This window comes from Siphateles boraxobius, unplaced genomic scaffold (genome assembly GCF_051911475.1).
Source record: "Siphateles boraxobius isolate OS27281-9 unplaced genomic scaffold, OSU_SipBor_1 20, whole genome shotgun sequence".
NCBI lineage: Eukaryota > Metazoa > Chordata > Actinopteri > Cypriniformes > Leuciscidae > Siphateles > Siphateles boraxobius.
The window spans coordinates 17,612,680-17,638,617 of NW_027508811.1; the positions used below are offsets into that span (position 1 = coordinate 17,612,680).

At 38.6% G+C, this 25,938-nt stretch overlaps 1 protein-coding gene across 1 annotated transcript in view; it reads right to left on the reverse strand.

The window, feature by feature from the left end:
• The window catches only part of nrg3a (neuregulin 3a), a 374,168-nt gene that overhangs the window by 17,986 nt on the left and 330,244 nt on the right, over positions 1–25,938 (reverse strand). The window contains exons 5-7 of the mRNA XM_077237257.1: positions 23,693–23,795; positions 21,039–21,165; positions 12,032–12,150 (exon numbers count right to left, since the gene is read on the reverse strand). Coding sequence (XP_077093372.1) covers positions 12,032–12,150; positions 21,039–21,165; positions 23,693–23,795 — 349 coding nt within the window. The remainder of the gene's footprint in view (positions 1–12,031; positions 12,151–21,038; positions 21,166–23,692; positions 23,796–25,938) is intronic.

Here is a 25,938-nt window from a genome sequence, read left to right on the forward strand (position 1 = left end):
AGAAAAACAAGGAATACAAGAAACAAAACTGAGGAAACCAACGAGACAGCACCAGCCAAAGACCATGGGAAACACTGGGGTTTAAATACACAAGATACACAAAGGCTGGAACAAGGATCAGGTGAAAGTGATTAGTGTCTATGGAGATAAATGAGGGTAACTATTGTAGGATTACAAATTTTATTTAAATGTATAATTGAGCTTCCAATACAATAGCATAGAAACTGAGAAAGTTTATTAGTGTGAATTTTGTATCTAAGGTAAATGATGTCACAAACCTGCCTGTTCCTGTCTGTCCAGCTCTCTATTGTAAGTTAAATTGGTCAGAGCACTGAGACTATCACCTTTTGTCTTTATGCACTGCCTGGCCATTAAGATAATGTGAAGGTATCGGTGAAGAGTCTGGCTGATTGGATTAGGATATTTACATTACACTGTTATGCTGATTGGATTAGGATTGGTAAAACTCTCAGTCTAGGGCACATTCCTTAACCCAGATGCCTCATTTACATGCTTTTGTTTCCACCTTTATGTAACTCCTCCCCCTGAAAGGGTATATGAACTAAATGTATACTGCCTTAGTTAGACTTGATTTGATTTGGATACGAAGCAGACTACAGCGAATAAAGAATCCTGCTTAAATAAGTCTCCTGGTTTTCGCTTCTGAGTTTTTCTACACTGAAGACGGAAGAAGTTTACAACAGATGGTGCCTGTGACCCGGATGGAGAAACTGAAACTCAACAAAGAATGAACTTTTGAAACTTCAAAGCTCAAAGATCTCAACAAAGCTGACTGTGTTCCAGAACTGAATCTCAACAAAGATCTCAACAAAGCTAACTGAGTTCCAGAACCAAGCTCAACAAAGATCTCTGACTGAGTTTCCAGACGGAATTTTTTCCATACAACAATAATTTGGTGAGTTTCACTCAGTGGCGGAACTAGAGTTTTATACATGGGGTGGCCAGGGGGTGGACACTGCTACTTTCGGGGGTACACTGTACACACACACAGTGGAAAAGCTTGTGGAAGGAATTGGGTCAATCTGTTTGTGTCGAAGTGTTGAACATCCAAAATATTGCAGAAAACAAAGCTGAAGCACCAAGTAGATAAGATACCGCATGTGTCTGTTATGAACTGCTGCATTTATTTACAAAAAAACTCACATTTACAAAAACATTTTTTAATTTAATTTAATCTTTTATTAGATATAGCAGGCATCAAGCAGACATGTCCTTGAAAAAGTTAAACAATTTTATTGCCCATCAATATAAAATCTTATCCTGGGAAGATTAAATACAACATAATTCTTTCTTTATAATAATTTATAATAATTCTAATTCTAATTATTTAATTTATAATTATTTTTTTGTTTTCATTTTTGGGTGAACTATCCTTTTAATCTGGCAAAATCATCTCAACTTAAATTCCTGAATTGGGTATGTGATTGACTGCTTGTGTCTGGTAGATGCTCTGACCTGTTGCTGGTTCTGAAGTCTGACCACACTGACTCTGACTAGCCAGTGGTGATGCAAGGGCTGGGGGGTCTGTTTGCACCTGATCTGCCTGTTAGTCCAGTCATTTTAAGCCAAAATGGGGGTCAACCTTGAACAAATTGCAACAAGCAAACTCAACTGATTTTGTATCCTCAATATGTCCTGAGTAAGGAAAAAAAGTCCCAAAGTATCCCATTAGGGAAAGTTTAGAAAAAAACACAAATATAGCCTTTTTCTTACGAGAATAGGGTAAAAAGTTTAACCTTTAGATATCACCATGAAAATTGATTACTTTGATTGATTACTTACATCAAGACAAACAAAAAATGTATTCCAAGTTTTTAAAAATTGTTTGTTAAGATGGACAAACGGTGCATAATCTAATTACGTATGTGCTAATTTGCATAAATACCACAACAGATCTAAACATTGGGTCTAGCCAGGTGAAAATGTATTGTTGAATCTTGTTGACATATAACAGTAAAATACTTAATGTTAAGGTCTGAATGGAACCCATTTAGGCTACCCATGAGCATTAATACATAGAGGCAGGAAGAAGTACTTTAGAAACCAGCCTTTATTAATTATTAAGAGATGGGGTTTGGGGCTGGGTCTGTGCGACTGTTTCTGGGGGACGAGTCTAAGGGAAGAACAGGAGACCAGGGTAAGGAGAATGCAGAAGACAAAAGGTAAGTAAAATAAAAAGTGAATCCCCAGAAACAGATTTCGAAACTTTCCCCTAATGGGATTCTTAGGGACTTTGTTTCCTTACTCAGGACATAATGAGGATACAAAATTATTTGAGTTTGCTTCTGTTGCAATTTGTTCAAACTTTTTTTCATAAAATGACTGGACTATGTTTGTGCTTATTTTAAAATAACTGATATCTCTCCCTTTCTTTTCATGTTTAATTGACCCTGTTCAAAAATATGACAAATTTAAAATATGATTCCAATCATAATCACATTCTAATCATCATCCAATTACCAACATTTAACTCTTTCTTGCCAGTATAAAAAAAAGTGGTTTTGGTAATTTTCACAATTTCATGGCACCCCAGAATATTTTGTTGTATGAATATCTGTACATACCAAAAGAAAGAACAAACCCTGTGCTTTAAAAAAAAAGATGCACGAAGCTAGAATAACATTATTTTTTTGTTTTTGTTTTAAATCAACACTTGAATGTTGGCAAGTTTCATAAAAAGCAACATGAGCAAAAAGCTGAGAAAATCGCATTTTTATCAAAGACTACATCTAGATAAGATTCATAATGATGATCAAAACACAGTAGATTGAGTCCATCAACAATCTACACCCATAAAGCTTCATAGTCCTATAGTGATCGCATTATGATATCGCTTGTTTCTGCTCTCCTTTGCCTGCGTTTTGATCTCCTATCCTCACATTAGCTAGAACATTTGTATACTGTAACGTAGGCTACACACGGCAAGGTACTGTATATGCGTGTATTAGGCCTAATGTAGGCTATTGGGAGCAAACCACCCTGATGCTAAACCTTAAAAGCTTACTTCAAATATGATGTTTTCTTATTCGGTGAAGTTCGGTATCTTGCAACCGTCTCTCGTCCTCTGCTCGTCCGTTTGAAAACTGCGCGCGCCGCGCTGCCGGCGAACGTAATTTAAAAAAAAAAATCAGCATCTGCAACTGCAAATACAATTTTGGGGTGGCACCCGGGGTGGCCAATCGCATGTCAGGGGTGTCCAGTGCCACCCCGGACCCCCCTCTGGCTCCGCCACTGGTTTCACTCCATTCAAAGAACCGTTGAAAAACCAGTAAAAATTATCCTCTGTGGCGTCAGAGAAAGAGTTATCAGACAGCTGTAGTGTTTGATTGCCTAAAGTTATCCTTTAAAAGTAGTTTTTTAAAGATGAAAATATATCCTCTGTTCAGGCAGGGACGTTTTTAACATCACATGTTAAAAAGATATCCTCTGTGTCAGGCAGGGAAGATTAGTATTATTTTGCTAATTATTTGTTTTGTTGTTTGTTACCTTGTGGTGTTACCCTCTAAAAAATTTCTTTTAGAGAAGAGAGTTTGATCCTCTGAATAGTCAGGGAAGTTGTTGGTATAGATTTTAGCATTCAAGTTAAAATATTGTTAGCCTCTGTGCAAGCAGAGAAGAGGTAGTCTTACAGGCTATTTATTTTGGTTACCCTTTTAAAAGTTTTTCTTTTAGAGAGGAAAGTTTGATCCTCTGTTTCAGGCAGGGAAGAGTTAGCAATACATGCTAGTAATTTTGTTTTATCCTCTAAAAAGTTAGGAAGGTGAAAGATCCTTTCCGTTTCTTTCAGGGAAGATTAGCGTAACGTGCTAATATTTTGTGTTTCATCCTCTGTTTCTGGCAGGGAAGTTAAATGTGATGTGTTGGTAACAAGGAAGGTTTATCAACAGTTTGATCTGTGACATAAGTGTAGACTCTTTTGATCAGAGAAGTTTTAGTGTTTTTGATTGTGTGATAAAGAAATCCACAAAATGGTTAGAACGAATGCTAGGCTGGTTCCAACAACTGAAAAATTTGGTCTTGCGACTCCTTTGTGGTCAGATAGTGAATTTAAAACACTGTTAGGAGAACAAATGAACCTAATAGTCACTGAGAAAGTTAGAAAAGAACTAACGCAGAAATATGAGATTCATCCAGACAAAACTTGGTCAGTAGATGAGTGTAAAAAAGTACTAGGAGCAAGTATTCACAAGAACAATGTGAAAGGCATAATATGTTGCCATAGAGAATTTGGTTTAGCACTAGCTACAGAACAGTCTAAACGCAACTCAGAGCTAGAGAAACAGATTAATGAGCTCCGGGCTAAAGTTTCCTCTTTAACCAAGAAATTGAACCGCAACAAAGATGCAGAAAAAACTGATGGGGAAGAAGTAAGTCAGCCTGATAACATTTACCCTGATTTACGAACGTTCTTTGAAACAGATGTAGCCGTCCAATCAGTCACTGATAAGGCTGTTAATTCAGTTTATGTGTGTGGAGCTAGAAAAAGATCACAGGGAATTGAGGAAAATGAAAGTGTTTCTACCCACCCTTCTGTAGTCCGAATACAAACTGTCGCAAAAGCCCTTGGACCTAAGGATATAGAACGACTCTCTGAGAGTTTACCCTCACCACGTAAACAGTTTTCTGAATTTAAAAGGGCATTGATCAGCAAAATTCGTCTATATGACATGTCGTTAACAGAAGTCACACAGTTAATGTCACAAATTTTAACTGATTCTGAATTCAACAGTTTTGAATCGGTAGTGACTTCTGAACTACAACATGCCAGTAGAGGCGATATGAGAGAAGGTGTTTTGAAAATCCTAAAGACTATCTTAGGACCCAAAATAGACTGGTCTAGAGTTACTAGCTGTGTACAAAAGAAAGAAGAAATGGTAAATGAATATACTGAACGGTTTTGTCAGTCAGCCATAACTTACAGTGGAATAGTGGATGATTCTGAAAGTGTGCTCGATGACAAAGGACCACTAATTCGTATCTGGTCAGATGGCTTTGTAGCCGAATACAGAAGAGCTTTGCCATTCCTAGATATAGCTTGGTCTAACAGAACTCTCAGAAGTAACTTAGACAGTTTGGCAGCATGGGAAAGAGATGCTGATGTTAAAGCCAAAGTGAGAGTAGCAGCAGCAGCTACATTTAGCACAACGCCACCAGTAAACAGGTGGTCTAAAAAAGAAGGCAAATGCCACTACTGTGGAAAATTAGGACATTGGGAGAAAGAGTGTAGGAAGAAGATGCTAGATACAAAAAGAAATGCTATGCATAATTCTGCTCCTTCTCAGTCTGCATACAACCCTGAAATAGTTCCGCAAGTGTCCACTGAAACTTTAGGACAGCTAGTTCAGGCTCTTCTAAGAGCACAAAAAGACCAGGAAAAAAACTAATTGTTGGGGCTGTGAATAGCTACCTTACCCCTGTAATACATCATAATGACACAAGAATTTTTGTGAAAGGTAGCATACAAGAGAAAGAAATTGATTTTTTGCTTGATACAGGTGCAGAAATTACCATAATTCCTACAAAATTGGCTAAAGCTTTAGACATTCCGTACAAGAAAACTACATTTTCTTTAACTGGCGTAATAGGTGAAGATTCTGATTTGTATGAAACCCCGCCCATAGATGTACAATTTGGCCCAAAAACTCTGACTACAAAATTGTTATGTGCTTCATTAAATACAGGTGCAATTTTAGGCATGGATCTCCTGAGACAAATACATCTAACTTTAGACGTGTCCTCGGAATCTGCTAGCATTCAAATTTCCTCAGCACAAGTTTCTACCAATAATGTAATCCCTCCAGAGTATGCTTTCTTACAGAATCATCCAATTTGGGCTAAAGACAAGGATGATTGTGGTTTGTTGACAGGTGTAGAACCAATAAAATTGACGGGGACTCCACCTCCGGTCACCAAACAATATCCGATCAATAAGGAAGCTATACAGGGGATCAAACCTATTGTAGAAAAGTTGCTGACGCAAGGAGTGCTAGTTAAAACCAACAGTCCCTGTAACTCACCCATTTGGCCCATCAAGAAATCCAATGGGACATGGAGACTTACAATAGACTACAGAGTAGCCAATAAAAATATTGATAAAATCACCCCTCTAGTGGCAGATCCTTCCACAATTTGTAATGGCATACCATTAGAGAGTAAGATTTTTTCAGTAATTGATATGTCTAATGGATTCTTTTCTGTACCGTTGCACTCTGACAGCCAGCCATGGTTAGCTTTCACAGTTGACTATGAGCAATACCAGTGGACACGTTTGCCACAGGGATTTCAAAACTCCCCAACCATATACCATCAGGCTGTCAGACGTGATTTGTGTGACCCAGAATGTCCGGTAAAACAGTCCACTATGATCCAATATGTCGATGATATTTTGATTGCCTCAACAGATCACGAGGTACATCAAACTGAATTGGCATCATTGTTGGACTATTTGCATAAGAAAGGACACAAATGCAGCTTTCACAAAGCTCAAATTGCTAAAAAGCAAGTCACATTTCTGGGTCAAACAATTGGTGCAGGAAATAGATCCATTACACAGGATCGAGCGGCTTCAGTCAAAGCCATACCCCCGCCTACTACCATTAAAACACTCCGATCATTTTTAGGAACAGCAGGTTACTGTAGACCTTGGATTGAAGACTATGCCTCAATTGCACAGCCGCTCTATGACTTGTTGAAAGGCCATGGTAAAGATTCTGATACTGTTTGTATGGAAGAATGTCACCTCAAAGCGTTCAATGATTTGAAGAGAGCACTATGTCAAGCACCAGCATTAGGAATTGCCCAAATTGATAGACCATTTGTGCTTTATGTCCATGAACATTTAAGCTTCATGACTGCATGTCTAATGGAATATCATGGGGGCAGTTTACGTCCAATTCATTACTATTCTGGTAAACTTGACATAGTAGCTCAAGGTATGGGCCCATGCCTCAGAGCAGTACAGGCAGTGCATCTAGCGCTTCAGGCTTCATCAGGAATGGTGTTAGGACAGTCTGTAAACGTAAGATGTCCGCACGCAGTGTCCGCATTAATGAATCAAGCAAAAGTCACTTCTGTCACTTCCTCTCGCTGGGGAAATTGGTTAGCAACTCTCACAGCCCCGAATATTGTCTTACAGCGTGCACCTGTCACGAATCCGTCCTCATGTATGATGTCTGCTATGACTGAAGTTTTGTTAGAGGATGAAGGAGAAATGGCACACGATTGTGTTACGCTTACATATACACCTATGAGTGAAGTAAAAGAAACTCCCACAGAGAATTCAGAATTTGAGTTGTTTGTTGACGGTTCAGCTCAAGTAATTGAAGGTAACAGACGAGCAGGTTATGCAGTAACGTCCACCACGGAAGTGTTAGCTTCAGGACGTCTTCCAGATCATTTTTCAGCTCAAGCTGCAGAACTGGTAGCCCTAACAAGAGCATGCACGCTAGCTTCAGGATCAGTTGCTAATATCTACACAGATTCCAGATATGCTTTTGGGGTAATTCATGATTTTGGTGTCATTTGGCAAACCAGACAGTTTCTAACTTCTGCTGGATCCCCCATTAAGCATGCTGAATTAGTGAAAGATCTAATGTTTTCCATGAAACTTCAAAAGAAATTAGCAGTGATCAAAGTGAAAGCACATCTCACAACTAATACTACGGAAGCTAAAGGTAATGCTCTTGCTGATATGGCAGCTAAACAGGCTTGTTTCTATGTAACTGTACAAGTGTGTTCAGGTAGTGCAGCACAGAAGACAATTATGCCTCCTGAATCAATAATTGATCTGTACAAAGACGTTCCTCTGTATGAAGCATGGACATGGTTAGACAAAGGAGCCAAAGTGGATTCATCTGGTTGCTGGACCAAAGGGGGAAAGTATGTCGCTCCCGAATCACTGCTGCCATATTTGGCTCAACATATACACAGTTTAGGTCACAGCAACGATGAATCACAGGTTCTCAAATCAGTGGTGGAATCCAAAATTCAGAAATGTAGCCACAGAAACAGCCAAGAGGTGTGTTACATGTCAGAAAAATAATGATATACCAGCAGCCACTACACCAGCAGCACATACCCCAGCTCCACCAGGACCATTTCGTCACCTGCAAGTTGATTACATATCATTGCCTCGTTGTAAGGGAAAAACTGATGTTTTGGTAGTAATAGACAAGTTCTCAAGATGGGTAGAAGCTTATCCAACAGGGCGTGCTACAGCTGCACATACTGCTAAATGTCTTGTCACTGATTTCATTCCCAGATGGGGATTACCAGATTGGATTGACTCAGATCAAGGTACACACTTCACAGGACAGATAGTCAAGGAAGTGTCTAGAATGTTGCAGATTAAGTGGAACCTTCACTGCCCATACAGGCCACAAGCATCAGGACAGGTTGAACGATCGAACAGAACAATCAAAACCAGACTAAGCAAAATGCATCAGGAAGGGGTACCATGGGTTGAAGCACTGCCAGAAGTACTGTGTAGTATGAGAGCATCACCTAACAGAACAGTAGGACTGAGCCCTCATGAGATTATTACTGGACGCCCCAAGCAGATGCCAGGTGTGATTGATCTTAGAAATGCTGATGTACACATTGCCTCAGATGCCCTGATTGCTTACTGTGAAAACCTAACAAAGGCGGTACAGAGTGCCAGAGGGAGAGTTGAGTCATGTTGGCAGACTCCACCAGAAGGTGGACACACAATCATCCCAGGTCAATGGGTCATGATAAAGTCATTCAGAAATAAGCCATTAGAACCAAAGTGGCATGGGCCACATCAAGTGATGTTGATTACAGCCGCTGCAGTATTGTGTCAGGGAAGGAAAACCTGGACTCATTGTACACACTGTAAGGTTGTTCCCCCACCAACAGGGATAGGTTAGGACACGGAACCAGTGAGGAGCCCCGGGAAGAACCGAAACGCAACAGGCTTCGAGGGTTAACCCTGGGGTGAAGACTTTCCTCATAGGCCCTATCCTAGTCCATCCTTACCTCACTGTTCCTTAGGTGTCAAAGGTTTAAGAAATAGGGAAAGAGGAAATCAACAATAGCAGACTCAGAAAAGTTTACAACCCTAGTGTTTGAACAAATACTGCTCCACTGTCTAGCAGACTCAGAAAAAGTTCACAATCCTAGTGTTTGAACAAATACTGCTCTACTGTCTTTTGTTTTTTTTCTTTCTTATTCTGTGCAGACACCACTTGATGACAGTCCGGGACCTATACGCACCAACCTCCTCACCTGCGTATGAAGCCACAACCTCCAGAAAACAACTAGACTCACTGGCGAACCAACTATCACGAAAAAAGGAAAAAATACACAACGCAGAGACTCACATACGAAACCTTCAATCATCCATCAACATGATCAAGATTGTCGTTCTACTAAGCATCATGGACATCGCACAAAGTGTGGACTCCAGAAACAACATATTCTTAGAGCTAATGAATATGTCAAGAAATGCCTTGTTTGCTGGAAAGGACGTTTGCATGCCACACGCACCTTCAGTAGGAGCAGGAATCCCCTGGGTGGCACACCCTATCTCCAAATGTGACACGTGTACCTTATTCAATCATCATACCAGTGAATTATACAACAAGGATAAATGTCACAATACAAAATTCCTCCAGCTTCTCCGTGTTGCATTCCAGGACTACCATCCTGCAACCTAACTTCAGCTACTCCCATCACGACAGATCTACTCCTGCCAATGATGTTCTATTGGTGCATGGAAAATTATGCTCCAGCATCGACTCCACTGGGTGAAATTCCTCGTGAACGTTGCAGCTTTGTGATTGAAAGAGGAGCAGAATCCCACGTGTACGTTACTACAACAGATAAGAAAGAGGAAAATAACTTAACAGAGTGTGTCTCCAGAAACCCATCCCTACCAAATTTTTTTGAAATAAATCAGTTGTGTATGATCTCTCCACCAACTGACACTTTTTGGTTATGTGGAACTTCTGTCTACAGCATCCTCCCCAGCCAATTTAACGGAAGGTGCACCCTGGTTTATATATTCTACCAGCTATCAGAGAAAGTACACACTCCACCCCAAGCTCCCCACAGCTACAAAATTCAGCTCCTACCACTAACGAAGCAGATGGCTGCATTCCAGGACTCACTTGTGCACAAACATGGTGGTCAAGAACTCTTGGAGCATTAATACCATCTTATGGTGTCATGCAAGCCCTTGATCAAGTCAGAAGCTTATCGAATTCTGTACAGAAATTGGCCAATGATACGGCTTTGGCCCTTGGTAACATCACGGACACTCACGCTTCGCACAAGATAATGATCTTACAGAACAGAGTGGCCTTGGATTACATTCTAGCAACGCAAGGAGGAGCCTGCACCATCATCGGACCTGAGTGCTGCACCGGGTTAATGGATCCAACAGAGAACTTGAACAAAATCCAACAAGACATTCTTGATCTTTCAGCAAAATTACACCAGATGACTGAAGTTAATTTTTCATGGTTCGGAAACTTGATTGGGAAACCCTGGCTGTGGATAAAGGAAATAGCAATTCTGCTGTTATTTCTTCTAATAGCGTACTATCTATGCGTCCACAGTATCAAGTGTTTCATTCAACAAATGACTCACGCCCCTCACAAAGAAATGACAGTTCCAAACAGAAAAGACTATTACCCTTAAGAACTTCACGGACCCTAAATTTGCATGTTTGTTTCTGTGTCAGCATGCAATTGCAGAAAAGCAAACATAGAACATGCATTATGTGCCTGTAACGATCACAAGTTACAAGAATGAACTTTTAAGTCTTTAAATTTGTATTTTTTGAGAGTTATTTAGAACTCTCAAAGGGGGAAATGTAGGATTACAAATTTTATTTAAATGTATAATTGAGCTTCCAATACAATAGCATAGAAACTGAGAAAGTTTATTAGTGTGAATTTTGTATCTAAGGTAAATGATGTCACAAACCTGCCTGTTCCTGTCTGTCCAGCTCTCTATTGTAAGTTAAATTGGTCAGAGCACTGAGACTATCACCTTTTGTCTTTATGCACTGCCTGGCCATTAAGATAATGTGAAGGTATCGGTGAAGAGTCTGGCTGATTGGATTAGGATATTTACATTACACTGTTATGCTGATTGGATTAGGATTGGTAACACTCTCAGTCTAGGGCACATTCCTTAACCCAGATGCCTCATTTACATGCTTTTGTTTCCACCTTTATGTAACTCCTCCCCCTGAAAGGGTATATGAACTAAATGTATACTGCCTTAGTTAGACTTGATTTGATTTGGGTACGAAGCAGACTACAGCGAATAAAGAATCCTGCTTAAATAAGTCGCCTGGTTTTCGCTTCTGAGTTTTTCTACACTGAAGACGGAAGAAGTTTACAACACTATGAGGAAACAAGGTAAACACTGAAAGTAAAACACAGGACCATAAGAACTGCAGAATACATCCTAAAAATCCAAACAACAAAAACACAAGGTACACAAACCCCGGGAATACATAAGAATGACTTATTTTACTGTCAAATAAATGTAGCTCGGTGAACAAGACTTTTTTCGAAAATGTAACTGACCCTTAAACTTCTGAACGTTATTGTATCTTTTGGAACAAAACAAAACATGAAACTTATTGTATTACACCAGAGATCTGAACACTTGGCTGGTAAATTACATTTCCTCACAGTGAAATGTATCTCCATATACTATTGCCACTTATGTTTTTGCTATTACAGAAATGCATATTAATGTATGTTTTGCCAATTATATTTATTATTTAAATTTTTGTACTATTCAGGAAATAAACTGCAATCATTGTATTGCATGCAATTTAATTTCTCTCTTCAGTGCTTTATGACAGAGGCACGTGGTCTTTATGCTGTATCGTTACAATAATCATTGTCAAAATTTCTTCCAATGCCATTAAATTATTATGCAAAAAGAGCAGTCTTTAGAAAGATTTAAAAAAACGGTTTTATGAAGACATTAAGAATTTGTTTAAGAAGCAATATCACTACTATCATACCTGGTGTGTTTTCCTGTCAACGTGCCCAGTGGATTGGTAGAGGCAGCAGTGCTTTGAGCGAAACTGGACTCCCGAACAGCGCCTCCAAGTGGTGGCAAGGACCGTGTGGGTTTATAATACTGCAAAAGACACAATACGCAAGACAAATGTTAAATATTGCACTGTTGTCTATGGGCGATTCAATGAACTGTCACCTAAACTTTTAATGAATCAATTTTTTTTTTCAGTCCCAGTTGGATAATATATCCAGAAAGCTCAGTCATCTGCTCTACTCTTTGTCTTGTTTCTTGGCTTTGACAAATAGTCAGTGGCCGGTTTCCACTGATGTTCAGATAATCCAGCAGACCTCTTTGGAACCTGCAGACAAATCTAATTTAAATTTCACACCTTGAAAGAATTCCTCATAAAAACTCTTTTCTGCTTCTGGCAGAATGCACACAATGATCTAAATGTCAGACAGATACTTAATCTCCTCCACTATCCCACCTTCACTTCACTGTGTCGAGTGGAAGAGAAGAGAGAGAGGGAGTGTACAGGAAGAGAACTGATGGCTGACGGGGGATCAGAGAAGGGCACTAGAGTTTCACTTTCAGGACTATGTAAATCCAAGAAATGTCCCAATAGCTTCCTCTAATGGAACTGTGTGAACAATGTGCACTGGCAGTAGAGACCATACTGTTTTTTCCCCATCCTTTTTCTTTCCTCATTTACATTTACGCATTTAGCAGACACTTTTTCCAAAGCGACTTACATTTCTTGCAGAAAAACACTGAGAATGGGTCCACATATGTGAATGTTTTTAAAATATTATAACCATGAATATTTTTTTAAATATTTGTTCTATATTCTCAAGTGCCTTGGCCTCATGTTTTTTGCACATTGAACTATCCCAAATCCAAAGAGCACTGCGATGCAGACTTTGTAGACCTCTTTGCATCGTGTTATATGCATTTCATCAGTTAAGCATTCCTTGAGAATCCAGTTCATGACTTTGCCATTGCTAGTCAAAGCATGCTCTACTGTTTGAGCTACAGAAACACTGTAACTTTATTGTGATTGCATAAACATATGCAGTGTATGTGCAGTAACTCATTATTTTATTATACCAGGAGCATCTTTACATTTGAATGCGTCATGTAACAGCCCACCCTACAGGACTTTATTCATTTGTGATATAACAGTAGTTTGGAGGAAATGTCTTGTGTCTGTGAAATATTGACACTGCCTTGACAAAGAAATTACATATGCAAGTGTGACATTTTTTTTTCAAACATGGGCTGAAGTAAGCAGTAAGCTGACAATACATATGAGAAATGTAACCCACATACAATACCATGGGCAATTTTAAAATGTTTTATCTATTTTAAAACATTTACAGACAACTTTTTCTTTTAATTCAAAACAAAAAATAGTTTATGATTGCTTTAGACTTTAGCTAACATTTAGCCAGTTCTGTTATGCTACGTTATGTTATGGCCATCTTTCTCTCTATTTTAATATGAATTGCAATGCTGTATGATCAAGAGATTCATGATGACAGTAAATGTGCTATTGAAGATATTAGGTGAGTGGAAAGGAGCTATAAAGAGAAAAAAATGTATACAGAAGGATAAAGGGAGCCAGAGAACGAGTAGAAATGAATATATGGTAGGATGTGGTGGAACACATTCTGACTAATAACAGATTTATGTGAATTCAGAGAGAAAAATAAAAGCCAAATATTCAGAAAAGGTAAAGAATATGGTTTGCTAAAATGGTAATTCTGTAGTGCTTGAAACATGTGAAACATGTAGGGTGACCACCTGCTAATAAGCCCAAGGTGGGACAAGGGGTATGTTTCTGAGGGACAATGTGGGACACTGCCTGGCGCGGCGGTGCTTCCACCCCACGGACAGACTCACTGATAGTGGTTTACCCATTTCTAGCACATACCACCTTACATGGTATTAATGCCCTATTCCCCTAAACAGGTGTAATTGCTGATGTATGCTCATGAATAGACCAACCAATGTGTATTTTTTTCTAAATAAAGATTCATAATATTTTGAACATTCAATGAATTGACAGATGCACTTCCACTTACGATTTACTTTAGCTATTTAATTTTATTTATTTTTCATTACAATTTATTCACCTTAAATAAATAATAATATAAAATTATAGGATTAACAGGAATAGCTTGTTTTCACATGACGTCACGTCCCTGCGTTGCCATAGCGATACATACAGATGGAGGGCAGGAAGTGATTTTCTATATTTAGGACTCACTATAACAAACTCAAAATGCCTATGTTTTGCGTCGTTTATGGTTGCTCAAATCGATCAAACCTCGAGGAGTTTTTATCGTGTGCCAAAATTTGTTGTTCATAAGGGGGGAAAATACAAGAAATTGACAGAAAAACATCGGAAAAATTGCCGGTCGGGAGGAGCCGAATGGGAAAATGCCCGTGTGTGTCAGTGATCACTTCGTCAAAGCTGAGTTAATACAGCTTATGTGTCTGTTTGTGTAACGTACCAGTTTTTGAACTTTGTAAAGTCAAAGTATGTCTGTGAGACGAGGTAGTTGCTGATATCTACCGCCTCAATGGCAGGCAAATCTTTCAATTCAGTTGAAAATCGGTCCTCTTCATAACGTATGGATCACGTCCAACATATGTTTAGATTTTTTGTTTATATATTTCTCTTGTAATAGCGTCTAAAGTAGTACAGTACGGACTTTCCTCCATCACGTCCATTGCGTTCTTCACTTCCTGCCCTCCATCTGAATTTCGCGCGTCAACACAGTCACGTGACTGCAAACAACCTATTGTAGTTGCTCAACACCACAGGAACAGTTTAAAAAAAAATCTTAACTCACAACTCCAGAGGTTCACGGAACGAGAAGTCACTGCGCTGTCATGACAACAATGAAAAAGTTGACAACAACCTAGTCAGCAATTCAACTGAGGTCACGTGGGTGTGGCAACAGTAGCGTGCTGAACTGTCAAGTAACGTTCGTTTGGGTGCCTGGGGCTCGAGGATATAGAGCGACCAACTTTTTTTTGAGCAAGCATTGATTATGCGTGACACGGTCTCAATTTGCGGGACGCATGAATTGGGCTTCAAACGCTGTGCGCGCACGCGCTACGCGGGACGGGTGGTCACCCTAGAAACATGAAATTAAAGGGGTGATAAAACACGATTTCACTTTTCTAACTTTGTCTAGTGTAATGTTGCTGTTTGAGCATAAACAACATCTGCAAAGTTACAGCGCTCAAAGTTCAAAGCAAATAGAGATATTTGCTTTTAAAAAAATTCAATTTCTAAGGACTACAGCAAACAGCCGGTTTTGGACTACACGACATTCCTCCGGGTTTGCTGACGTCAGCAAATCCCATTATTTACATAAACCCCTCCTCCGAGAATACTTAATAAGCTGGGTGAGGCCATTTTATATTGCTGTTTTGGAGATGAGTTGTCGCAATGCTGTCGAAATACTGCTGTTATTTTCATCCCGGTTGCAGGTCCACTTTGTTCAGCCTTCCTAGGGACGAGGGAGTTAGGGATCAATGGTTAAAATTTATTTTTAACTCCGTCCCTCATAATTATGACCCAAATCTCGCTCTCTGTGCTGCACATGTTACGGAGGAAAGCTTTCACAATCATCGCGAGTTCAATGCAGGATCGGCTTGTTCTGAAAGCTGGAGCAGTTCCAACTTTAAAAAAAGAAGCTGTTGTTTACGGGCCACAACCTGTAAGTATGATTTATTTTACGTCGATGTGTTTTCCTGTAATAGTTCGTATTGGTAATTGTACGTTGTAGCAAGGAAGTAAACAAATGACAACGCTGTTTGGCTCTGCTGGTTTGTTAAATGCTCATTCATACTTAACGTTATCCGACAAACACCTAATGTTACAAACTCTTTTTTAATCTCAACAACGAACTTGGAATTAGTGTAAATTATTCTTTGTTTAGAGCTTTTATGTTTATCCACATGCTTGTTTATCTACAGGCATGCTAAACATGGTTCTCTGTTTGATTTGGCTACTGTAGAGCCGATGTTTAGTGTTCGTTTTGGGTTAATAGTTCTGTCGACAGATATTTGTCTACAATCGTTCTAAAAATACAAAAGTAATGGTGGCATACAGTCAGTAACGATCGCTATAGATCTGCAGTCTTTATTCAAAAAATCCCTTTGAGGACTATAGTATAATTTGTAAGAACGATTATATGAAATTCTTGTTTATGAAGCTTATTTTTTTGTAATTCTATAATAATAATTAGTACAATTAAATAACAGCGTATCTAAAAAGTAATGAGAGAACAATAAAAAACAAACCTTTCTGAAACGTCGTTTAACAGCCATTCTTGAACAGGTTCTGCTCGATCATCTTCACTAACGTTTCCCCGGGTCCGATTGGTTTTATTGACGCCATTGTTTATAATACACCAAAGCACAAAGTACCCGTAAAGGTACGGGGCGTGACGTTTCCGGAAAACGTGCACTAGACGGTTAGCGAATCACAACACACTGGGCCAGCTAACCAATCTGAGCCCATGAGTAGTTTTGAGGGACTGGCTTCATAGAACCAGGAAACCATCAGACCATTTATGCAACAAGGGGCAGAGCAGTGTAGAATAAAGGTAAAATATATGAAAAATAATGCAATTTTTAAAAAACGAAGGGTGAACACATGTTACAGTGCACCCCACAAACACAATCAAGCCTTCGAAAAAATGCGTTTTACCACCCCTTTAAAACATCAGTTCAATTTGTTTTTTTTCTCAAACCCAGAGATATTCTAGCAATAGTATAAACCAGGGGTCGCAACCTATTTGTCATAAAGTGCCATTTTTAAGTTTCCGAGTTCATCAGTGTGCCATAACCCCCCCCCCCCCCCCCCCCCCCCATGTTTAAATAAACATAAACATATTTTAAATATTCATAATGGCTAACACAGAAATGGTACAGAAATTAAAATGTTTCTCATGAAATTTGTTTTAGATTTGTCATCTTTGTTTTCAGGCCTAAATTAGACTTTGAAGAACAGATTGGACCTGGTCATTCGTGTTTTTACTGACTTCTTTCAGTTTTGTTAAAAGTGTTACACTTCCACTTGGCAACATAACTGCATCTCACTACTTTTAATGAAGACAACTGTGTGTTGAGCTTCAGAATGTAAGCTAAACTTTCAGTTTCATTTGCGCAGTTTGCACGTCGGCTTGCTGAAGAGATGCGTGTTGCAGCAGCGCTGTTATATCTATAAACCGGGAGCCGTTATAACACTCGCATGTTTTTTTTTTTACCAATTTGGGAGGAGTAAAATTTACATTTGTGACTTCAACAAGCATATATAATGCATGTATGCATTTTGTTCATTTTCATCTGGAATATGTAAAAGTGTGCTCTCAATCAGAGGGCATTTGTCTCACGATTGGATAGCTTTCCAATCAGAGAAAAAACATGAAGTGATCAGGTACGCATGAACGGAGTTTCCACATGCATCGCAGTCATTTTAATATGTATGGAATGTTTAATAAGGACTCTTTACACTTGGTTGAAATTTATAGCATTGCTATTTACAGCGGAACAAGCTTTAAGGTGTCAGTTGGATAACTTGTTTGCGCTGATGCGCAGTGGTCAGCGCGACCACTCTGACCAATGGTTTGTTAGAGCTGCACGCTTTCATTGACTTGTGCAGTTTAATACAAACACTTTAATATTATTAATAACTCCTAACTTAAGTTAATAAAACAAGCTGTTACTACAAGGAATTATTACATCAATATGTAGATCTGTATATGTGGGAGGTAGGCTACTTTATCTGAATGAAATACATACACCCCTCTCGCGCTTGCTTGCGTGCCAGCAATTAACCCTCCGCGTGCCAGTGTTGGCACGCGTGCCTTAGGTTGCCGACCCCTGGTATAAACAAATGACTCAGAGTGCAACAAAAAAATCTTAAAAATCATTTCATGCAACGGGTTTGAAAAAGCTGTCTGATTCATTCTAAGATGTAAATGTTATTTCTGAATTGAAGTTTAACGCTTTATCACATGGGTAACAGGTATTTGAAAAGCTAGAAGCCTATTACTGAAGCAGTCAATTTTTTTTTTCTATGCACTTTGACCACACTCAAAAGAACCTGTTCAGGCGATCAAAAATGACTTAGTCCGAAATCTTTTGAAAGCATCTTTCTGATCTGGAAGCCACCTGCATTTCCAGAAAATACTTGTAAACAAACATGCTTGAAGAGGCTTAGCTGTCAAATGTATACATAGCCTGAATTCTTATTATACAGCTATACAGAGGCGAATATAGGATGTATGGGGAATAATGAGCTCATTGGAAGTTAACACGTGTCTATGTTCAAAGGTTTTCGATGCACCTGCTTTGAACATAGTTGCATTAGGCTGAATACATTCTGGTTTCTCAGAAGGACATTTAGGAGGGGATGTTAATATAATGGATGTTTTAATTTAGCCGTTATGACATAGCTAGAGCTTGTGCAATCTGCATGATGTGTCCCAAGTTAAATGGTAATTGTTTTAAATGCCATGCCAGATAGGAATATCTGGAGTAAATGTGTTACATGTGACAGGGTTTAGAGAGCAGCAAAGTGCTCTACTTGCTCACCCTCATGTTAGCCACACGTCAACGGTTTGAATGGTATATTTCACAGCCATAATAATCAAAATTTTGTGGTATGCAGGGGCAAAGCTAACAACAAATAATTCACATTTACATGGCAAACATCAGCCTAAAATATAATTCTAGACCAGACAGGCTGTATGTTACCTGCGTATTATAAATGTTTGTTTATATGCCTATGGGTTGAACTTTCAGCAAAAGGTGCACTAGACAGAGTGGGGTGCATATGAAATATATATCCGGAAGAGGTTAGTGCTGACATTGAAATGTGATGGAAACATATCTTACATTAGTAATCTTATAAGTTTCAAAGATATTGCTACCAGGGGTTTCTTTAATTCAGATATGCGTCAAATGTTTGACAAGTCACTTCATCCAATATTCACTGCAGTTCATATAATTACTGAAAGAAAAAAATGTTGTCATGAAAAAACAAACTCAAATCATGTGTCAAAAGCAGGCCTGTGCTTGTCACTGGCCTAGTTTTGATTGCTTTGGCTGGCATTTGCATGTCTTCTGACAGTATGTGATTGCTGTAACGATTAAACATCTCACTGGGTTTGAGTGACATTCAAATTACCATTGTGTTTGCCATGCAAATAGCCTGTATCGGCTTATCTGTGATGGATTGGCTAGTGGGGCGATTAAGAAAGTGACAAATATTAACCAAATCTCCCAACAGGATTCACTGTCTACATGCACTAGGACACTGGACTGGCACAGCGTTTCTGAGCTGGAAAAACTAAGGATGATGCAATAATCACAAACCCTCAGTGATGGACTAGCATGACTACCATTATTAGTGTGGCTGTCCTCTGAGACTTACAAACCCTGGATAGCTGTAACAGAGCCTCATTACAACAAGCTGAGTGGTGTAAAGTGTCAGCTGTTCTTAGTTTTACCCGCTGATGAGCAAGAGATGTGATGGGATTTGTCTCATCAATCTAGAGTGAGAATGCTCCTCCCCACTACAGCCTGCCAGTAGCAAGTAGCAATTCATGGTTTATGGTGTCAAACTATTTGTTCTGCCTGTTGATTGTACCTAATATGTTAACATGTATAATTAAACATAATAATAACTATAGCTGCGAGCAGCAATTATCGAGGTTCAAGCTGTTCTAGCACATGCGTAAAAAGATTTTTACGTGACCACAGCATGAGCTGTTACATAGGTGTGCTGAGTTAGGTGAAAATATCTCATTCCGTTCACGAGTTTGTTTGGTTTGGTTCCAATCAGGCCAAAAACCTAGGACTATTTCACCAAAGTAGATTTTTCACAAAATCCGATATACCCGGAAATTTTCCCAGACCGAAGAGCAAATGCGGGTACATTTGTTTTGTCCACCTTGAGCCAAGGATTCCAACGATATAAGACACTTGAGCCTATGCCTGACGGTTTAGGAGTTATGAGCCATTCATACTTTTGACCGCTGTAGCGCCCCCGTCAGGCCGATCGGGGCAGGCTTTGGTGACATTGTAGGCGCTTGAACTACGCACTTGAACCCCTAATAATATGTTTTATTTATATAGCTCCTTTCCAGTGCTCAAGGACGCTTTAAAATGTACATGTAACAAGGATAACACCAATAAGGTAGACAATGATGACAAACAAAACAACATAACAAACAAAAATAATAAGTAGGTTAGAGTAACAGAATACAGAACAGTAAACGAGCATTATAGAGGCAAGGCAGCATACACCAGAATAGAATCAAGCATAACAGAATACAGAACACAACTCAAGAATGATAACATTCAGAAAATAAGTTAGTTTTGAGTAATGATTAAACATTTGTGCAAGATTTAGGCCAAGCAAACCAACGAATTGGCTAGCGATAAGCTAATATAGCACGTACTGTATCTTGCAAAACATAAGCCAATTTAAAAAAAAGAAAGAACAAGAAATGTATAATTTCATAATCTTTAGTTAGCTTAAGCTATTATTTCTAAACCATATATGGCCATAATAACATAGCTCAGATGCAGTGCATCAGGTGATTTTATAGGATTTTTGTAATCAGGCACTGAATAACTTACCCATTAAATGTTCTCTCAGGCAATGGAATCATTTTGGAGTCTTATTTAGACTCAATGGACAAACTGAACCCGTAAACCCAAAAGACATTTAGGAATTTTCTTAAAAAAGAAAATCCCTTTGATATGTCCCCTCCAAGCTTCCTGTTTCAATTGGAAATGCATCAACAAAGAGAATGGCATTTCAAAAAAGCAATTTTAGGGTCTTTTAAAGTCTGAATGCACTAGTAGGAACACAATGGAAGGCAAGGTAGATGCATTCCAGTTTAAGAATATCCATGTACTATTCTGATACAAAACATAAATTGATGTCAGTCATAAAAAGGGCCAGACGAACTTACTTTCTGGATCTGCAGGCCTTGCTGGGGCCTAAGGCTGGGTTTAGGGGCCAGGCTTGAACAGTTGAGGTTGTAGTTTTTCTGGCTACGAGTCTCTTTCAAGTGTGCCTGGAGCTTTTCTCTCCTTCTCCTATAGGGGGCAGCATAATTAAAGAACAATACGAAATATGGGGTATTCATTTACACAAAAACACATGAGCAGACTCTTTCGCATGCAAACACATCACCCATCATCTGTAAGAATATTCTTACAGCCCATAGTTATTTTCCTGGGAGATAAAATAATTACTGGTGCACTTAATGTCACTACATCATTGTTTGATTTTCTTCTGTCAGTTCGCTCACTCGTATCGTGTGTTTTACTGAAATTGCTGGGCTGTTCTGCACACACCCCTTCTTGCTTCAGGAGCTCCTACTTATAGTCAGTTGCTTGACTCAACTCATGGGTGAAATATGGATATATACTCAACTGCATGGAACAGATCAATCAAAGTTTCAATCTAACGTGGCTACTATTACCCACATTCCCTATTTATGCCTAGAAAAGGCAGTATTTTAAAGCATTGTAGACAATCTCTCAAGGCTGTTCTAAAGGTAGGAGTTTTAATTATTCTGTTTCCTATGATATCTAAATTTGGCCAAATTCTAAGGCAGCATCACATGCAACTTTTGCAGCAGTAGTTCTCACTTTTTTTTTTTTTACTCCAAGGCCGCCCACTGTCCACAATAATATCCGAAGCCCCCCTAGCCCAAGCTTTTTAGCCCTCTAGCTCGTTTTAACCAATGAATTTACATGACTCAGGAAAAGGATATATATATATATATATATATATAGGCTATTTGATAACAACTGCTAAAATATTTTAAAACCTGGAATACCTAAAATGTCTTGACACCGGACTTTAAAAATTAGACGTTCTCACATGTTTAGTTTTTCCAAGACAAGAGACTTTCTTTTCAATAAGTCAATAAATACATTTTTATTTATGAAATGCAAATGCAATTAAATAGTATAATTAGAATATTGCACAATATGTCTATAGCAAAATCAAACTACTGTTGAATTCAAGTGCATATATATATATATATATATATATATATATATATATATATATATATATACACACACTCTCCTAAAGGATTATTAGGAACACCATACTAATACTGTGTTTGACCCCCTTTCGCCTTCAGAACTGCCTTAATTCTACGTGGCATTGATTCAACAAGGTGCTGAAAGCATTCTTTAGAAATGTTGACCCATATTGATAGGATAGTATCTTACTGTTGATAGAGATTTGTGGTATGCACATCCATGGCACGAAGCTCCCATTCCACCACATCCAAAAGATGCTCTATTGGGTTGAGATCTGGTGACTGTGGGGGCCATTTTAGTACAGTGAACTCGTTGTCATGTTCAAGAAACCAATTTGAAATGATACGAGCTTTGTGACATGGTGCATTATCCTGCTGGAAGTAGCCATCAGAGGATGGGTACATGGTGGCCATAAAGGGATGGACATGGTCAGAAACAATGCTCAGGTAGGCCGTGGCATTTAAACGATGCCCAATTGGCACTAAGGGGCCTAAAGTGTGCCAAGAAAACATCCCCCACACCATTACAGCACCACCACCAGCCTGCACAGTGGTAACAAGGCATGATGGATCCATGTTCTCATTCTGTTTACGCCAAATTCTGACTCTTCCATCTGAATGTCTCTACAGAAATCGAGACTCATCAGAACAGGCAACATTTTTCCAGTCTTCAACTGTCCAATTTTGGTGAGCTCTTGCAAATTGTAGCCTCTTTTTCTATTTGTAGTGGAGATGAGTGGTACCCGGTGGGGTCTTCTGCTGTTGTAGCCCATCCGCCTCAAGGATGTGCGTGTTGTGTCTTCACAAATGCTTTGCTGCATACCTCGGTTGTATTGAGTGGTTATTTCAGTCAAAGTTGCTCTTCTATCAGCTTGAATCAGTCGGCCCATTCTCCTCTGACCTCTAGCATCAACAAGGCATTTTCGCCCACAGGACTGCCGCATACTGGATGTTTTTCCCTTTTCACACCATTCTTTGTAAACCCTAGAAATGGTTGTGTGTGATAATCCCAGTAACTGAGCAGATTGTGAAATACTCAGACCGGCCCGTCTGGCACCAACAACCATGCCACGCTCAAAATTGCTTAAATCACCTTTCTTTCCCATTCTGACATTCAGTTTGGAGTTCAGGAGATTGTCTTGACCAGGACCACACCCTTAAATGCATTGAAGCAACTGCCATGTGATTGGTTGATTAGATAATTGCATTAATGAGAAATTGAACAGGTGTTCCTAATAATCCTTTAGGTGAGTGTATAAACAGTATATATATATAAGGAAAGGATGTTTCCTTAGAAGGTAGCTGCCTATGTAGCACCAGCACATTCAAAGCAGGCCGAAGCATGCCATAGGCCAAAAATGTTTTAATTCATCCCTGTTGGAAAGGTGGCCAGTAGAGCTGTGGGTGCTTTCATGAGAAAGTAATTATGTCCCCAACTCCAGTCATTATGTTTCTGGGTTCCATAGCAGTCGCTCTTTACTCTAGCTTGTTAAATTGTGGCCTTCTTTCAAATTATATGCTCTAAGGAACAGCTCAAGCTTTGATTAATTCTGAGGTCCACTCACTTGTTCCGACAGTAGAGTGCCATGCAGAGGGTGCCTAGAAAGCTGATCCCCATGGCAATACATGTGATAGACATCACTTGTCTTTTGTACACCTCCTTGCTCTCTGTTGGGACGAAACAAACAAAGCCAAGAAAACAGGAAAAGACATGAGAAAAACATTCGCTGTTATACAAAAAGCAAGATCCTAGCAAATATGCAGATGCATAGGGGAAACACTGTCAATGAATGCAGCACATTAGGGAAATATTTGTTGCTGCAATTGAGGTGGCCAGGAATAAGAGATAAACCTTGGCTGGTTGCTCTAGTGGGAGCTTTGTTTTACAAAATGCTAGATTGCAATGTAACTGGTAGGAAGTCGTGCAACTGAATCATTGAAAAGAGGCGAGTAATAGACGCAGTTATTTTTATTTATTTTTTATAGGAATGGATTGCAGAGGTCAAGTGTTAAAACCTAAATGGACACTATTAAGTGTGAAAAATATCAGCTGTCATTTTTCATATGAAAGAGTAAATCACGCTTGTCTTCACAACTGTTAATAGGCAATCAATCAGATTATACCCAGACACAACACTCTACAAGAGCTGCCACTAACTTCACATTGTAATGAATGTGTCGACTACATGAGTGTGAGTGTGACTAGAATTAAAACAATCATGAGCTTTCCAAGGTCAGACTCAAAGAAATGTTAAGCTCGCAGTTAAAATTAAAGTCACCATGAAATCAAAATTCTAATTTTTTATGGAATATTGAAGTTATTATAAATGATTTATGCTTGAAAATCTTTTTTTTTTTAATTCATGTTCCTTCGTAATATTTAATAAAAATAACTTTACTCCGTCTTGCGGCAACATCTCATCTCTTCTCAGATGATGTGTTCACTGGCGTGAGGACAACCTGTCACTCACATGAGATTACAGAAATAACAAAGATCCAATCAATGCCAGACAGACAAAATCAGGTCTATATTTTTTTTCTTGTTTGAGAAGCCGTTTCACTGAGATATACATCACAATATAAGGAAGAACAGATCGTAACCTCCATTTCATACCAACTTTACCAGGCTAAAGTCATCATGGCCACCCAAAGTAATATTATACTCCCTTAAGGTAAGTCGGTCTACTTCGTAGCCATTTTAGTAACTTTGATTATTTCATATGTAAGAAATAGGCATACCACTACAGATTGACACAAAAAAAAAAACTATTTGTCAAGATTGTTTCAATAATGTATGATTTCAAGCTTTTTAAATCTGTCAAAAATGTACATGAAATTTGGTTATTTTGCTCAAATCATGGCATCCCCCCACCCACCCTGTATTGTCAAGGCTAAGGTAAATAAACTATCATTTTATGTGCTTTTGTTATTTTTATATGTTTGTTTTTTAATATTTTTATTCAGCTTTATTTTTTAAACTTAGGTTTTAGTAATTTTAGTATTTCAAATTTAACATTTCAGTTAGTTGCAAAGGTTTTTTTTAAGTTTAAGTTTTTCATTTAATATTTATATTCTATTTTATTTCAGCTATATTTCAATTAACTACCACCATTTTTTATAGTTTTAGTTTTCAAAACAACACTGCTGTAAGGTGGGACTTCCACTTCCTAAACCCCTCATATTGATTTTACTTAATATTTCTATGGGTGGTCCTTCACCTCCCCCTTAAACTGTCTCAAGATACAAAACAATCTCCAAAGGTTCAGGTTCATATAAGTCCATTAACTTGCAGAAAAGATCAATAAATGAGAGTGTAAATCCTTGTGAAGCCAATCACGCATTATTCAGTTTTCTTTCCTGCTTTCATTATTAATTCATTGTCATGGTTTACAAATTGACTTATTCCCATGCCATTATGTCCACCATCACATAATTAAAGTGACTGGAAACCATGGGATGAAGTATAAAAAAGGGAAGAGGAAAAATAAGAGGAGGTGGGATGTATTAGCACATCCTCTCTTTATTTTGTGCACTCTCCTACACATTACCTCATCCTCTTCCACATATCATTGATCCTCTTAAAGAGAAGAGAGTTAAAGTGGGGTGTTATGTTAATTATGCACATATACTTTTACACATATCAATCCTTTGGAATTTTTTTTTAAGTTAAAACATGACTCTACAATGAAAAACTGAACAGTATGTTGTTAGTAGTTGTTAGTTTATTTCAAATATGGTAAGCAGTGCAGGGGTATGAGAAGCCCCACCTTGAATAATCATAAACTTGCTTCTCATTAAAGGGGTGGTTTAC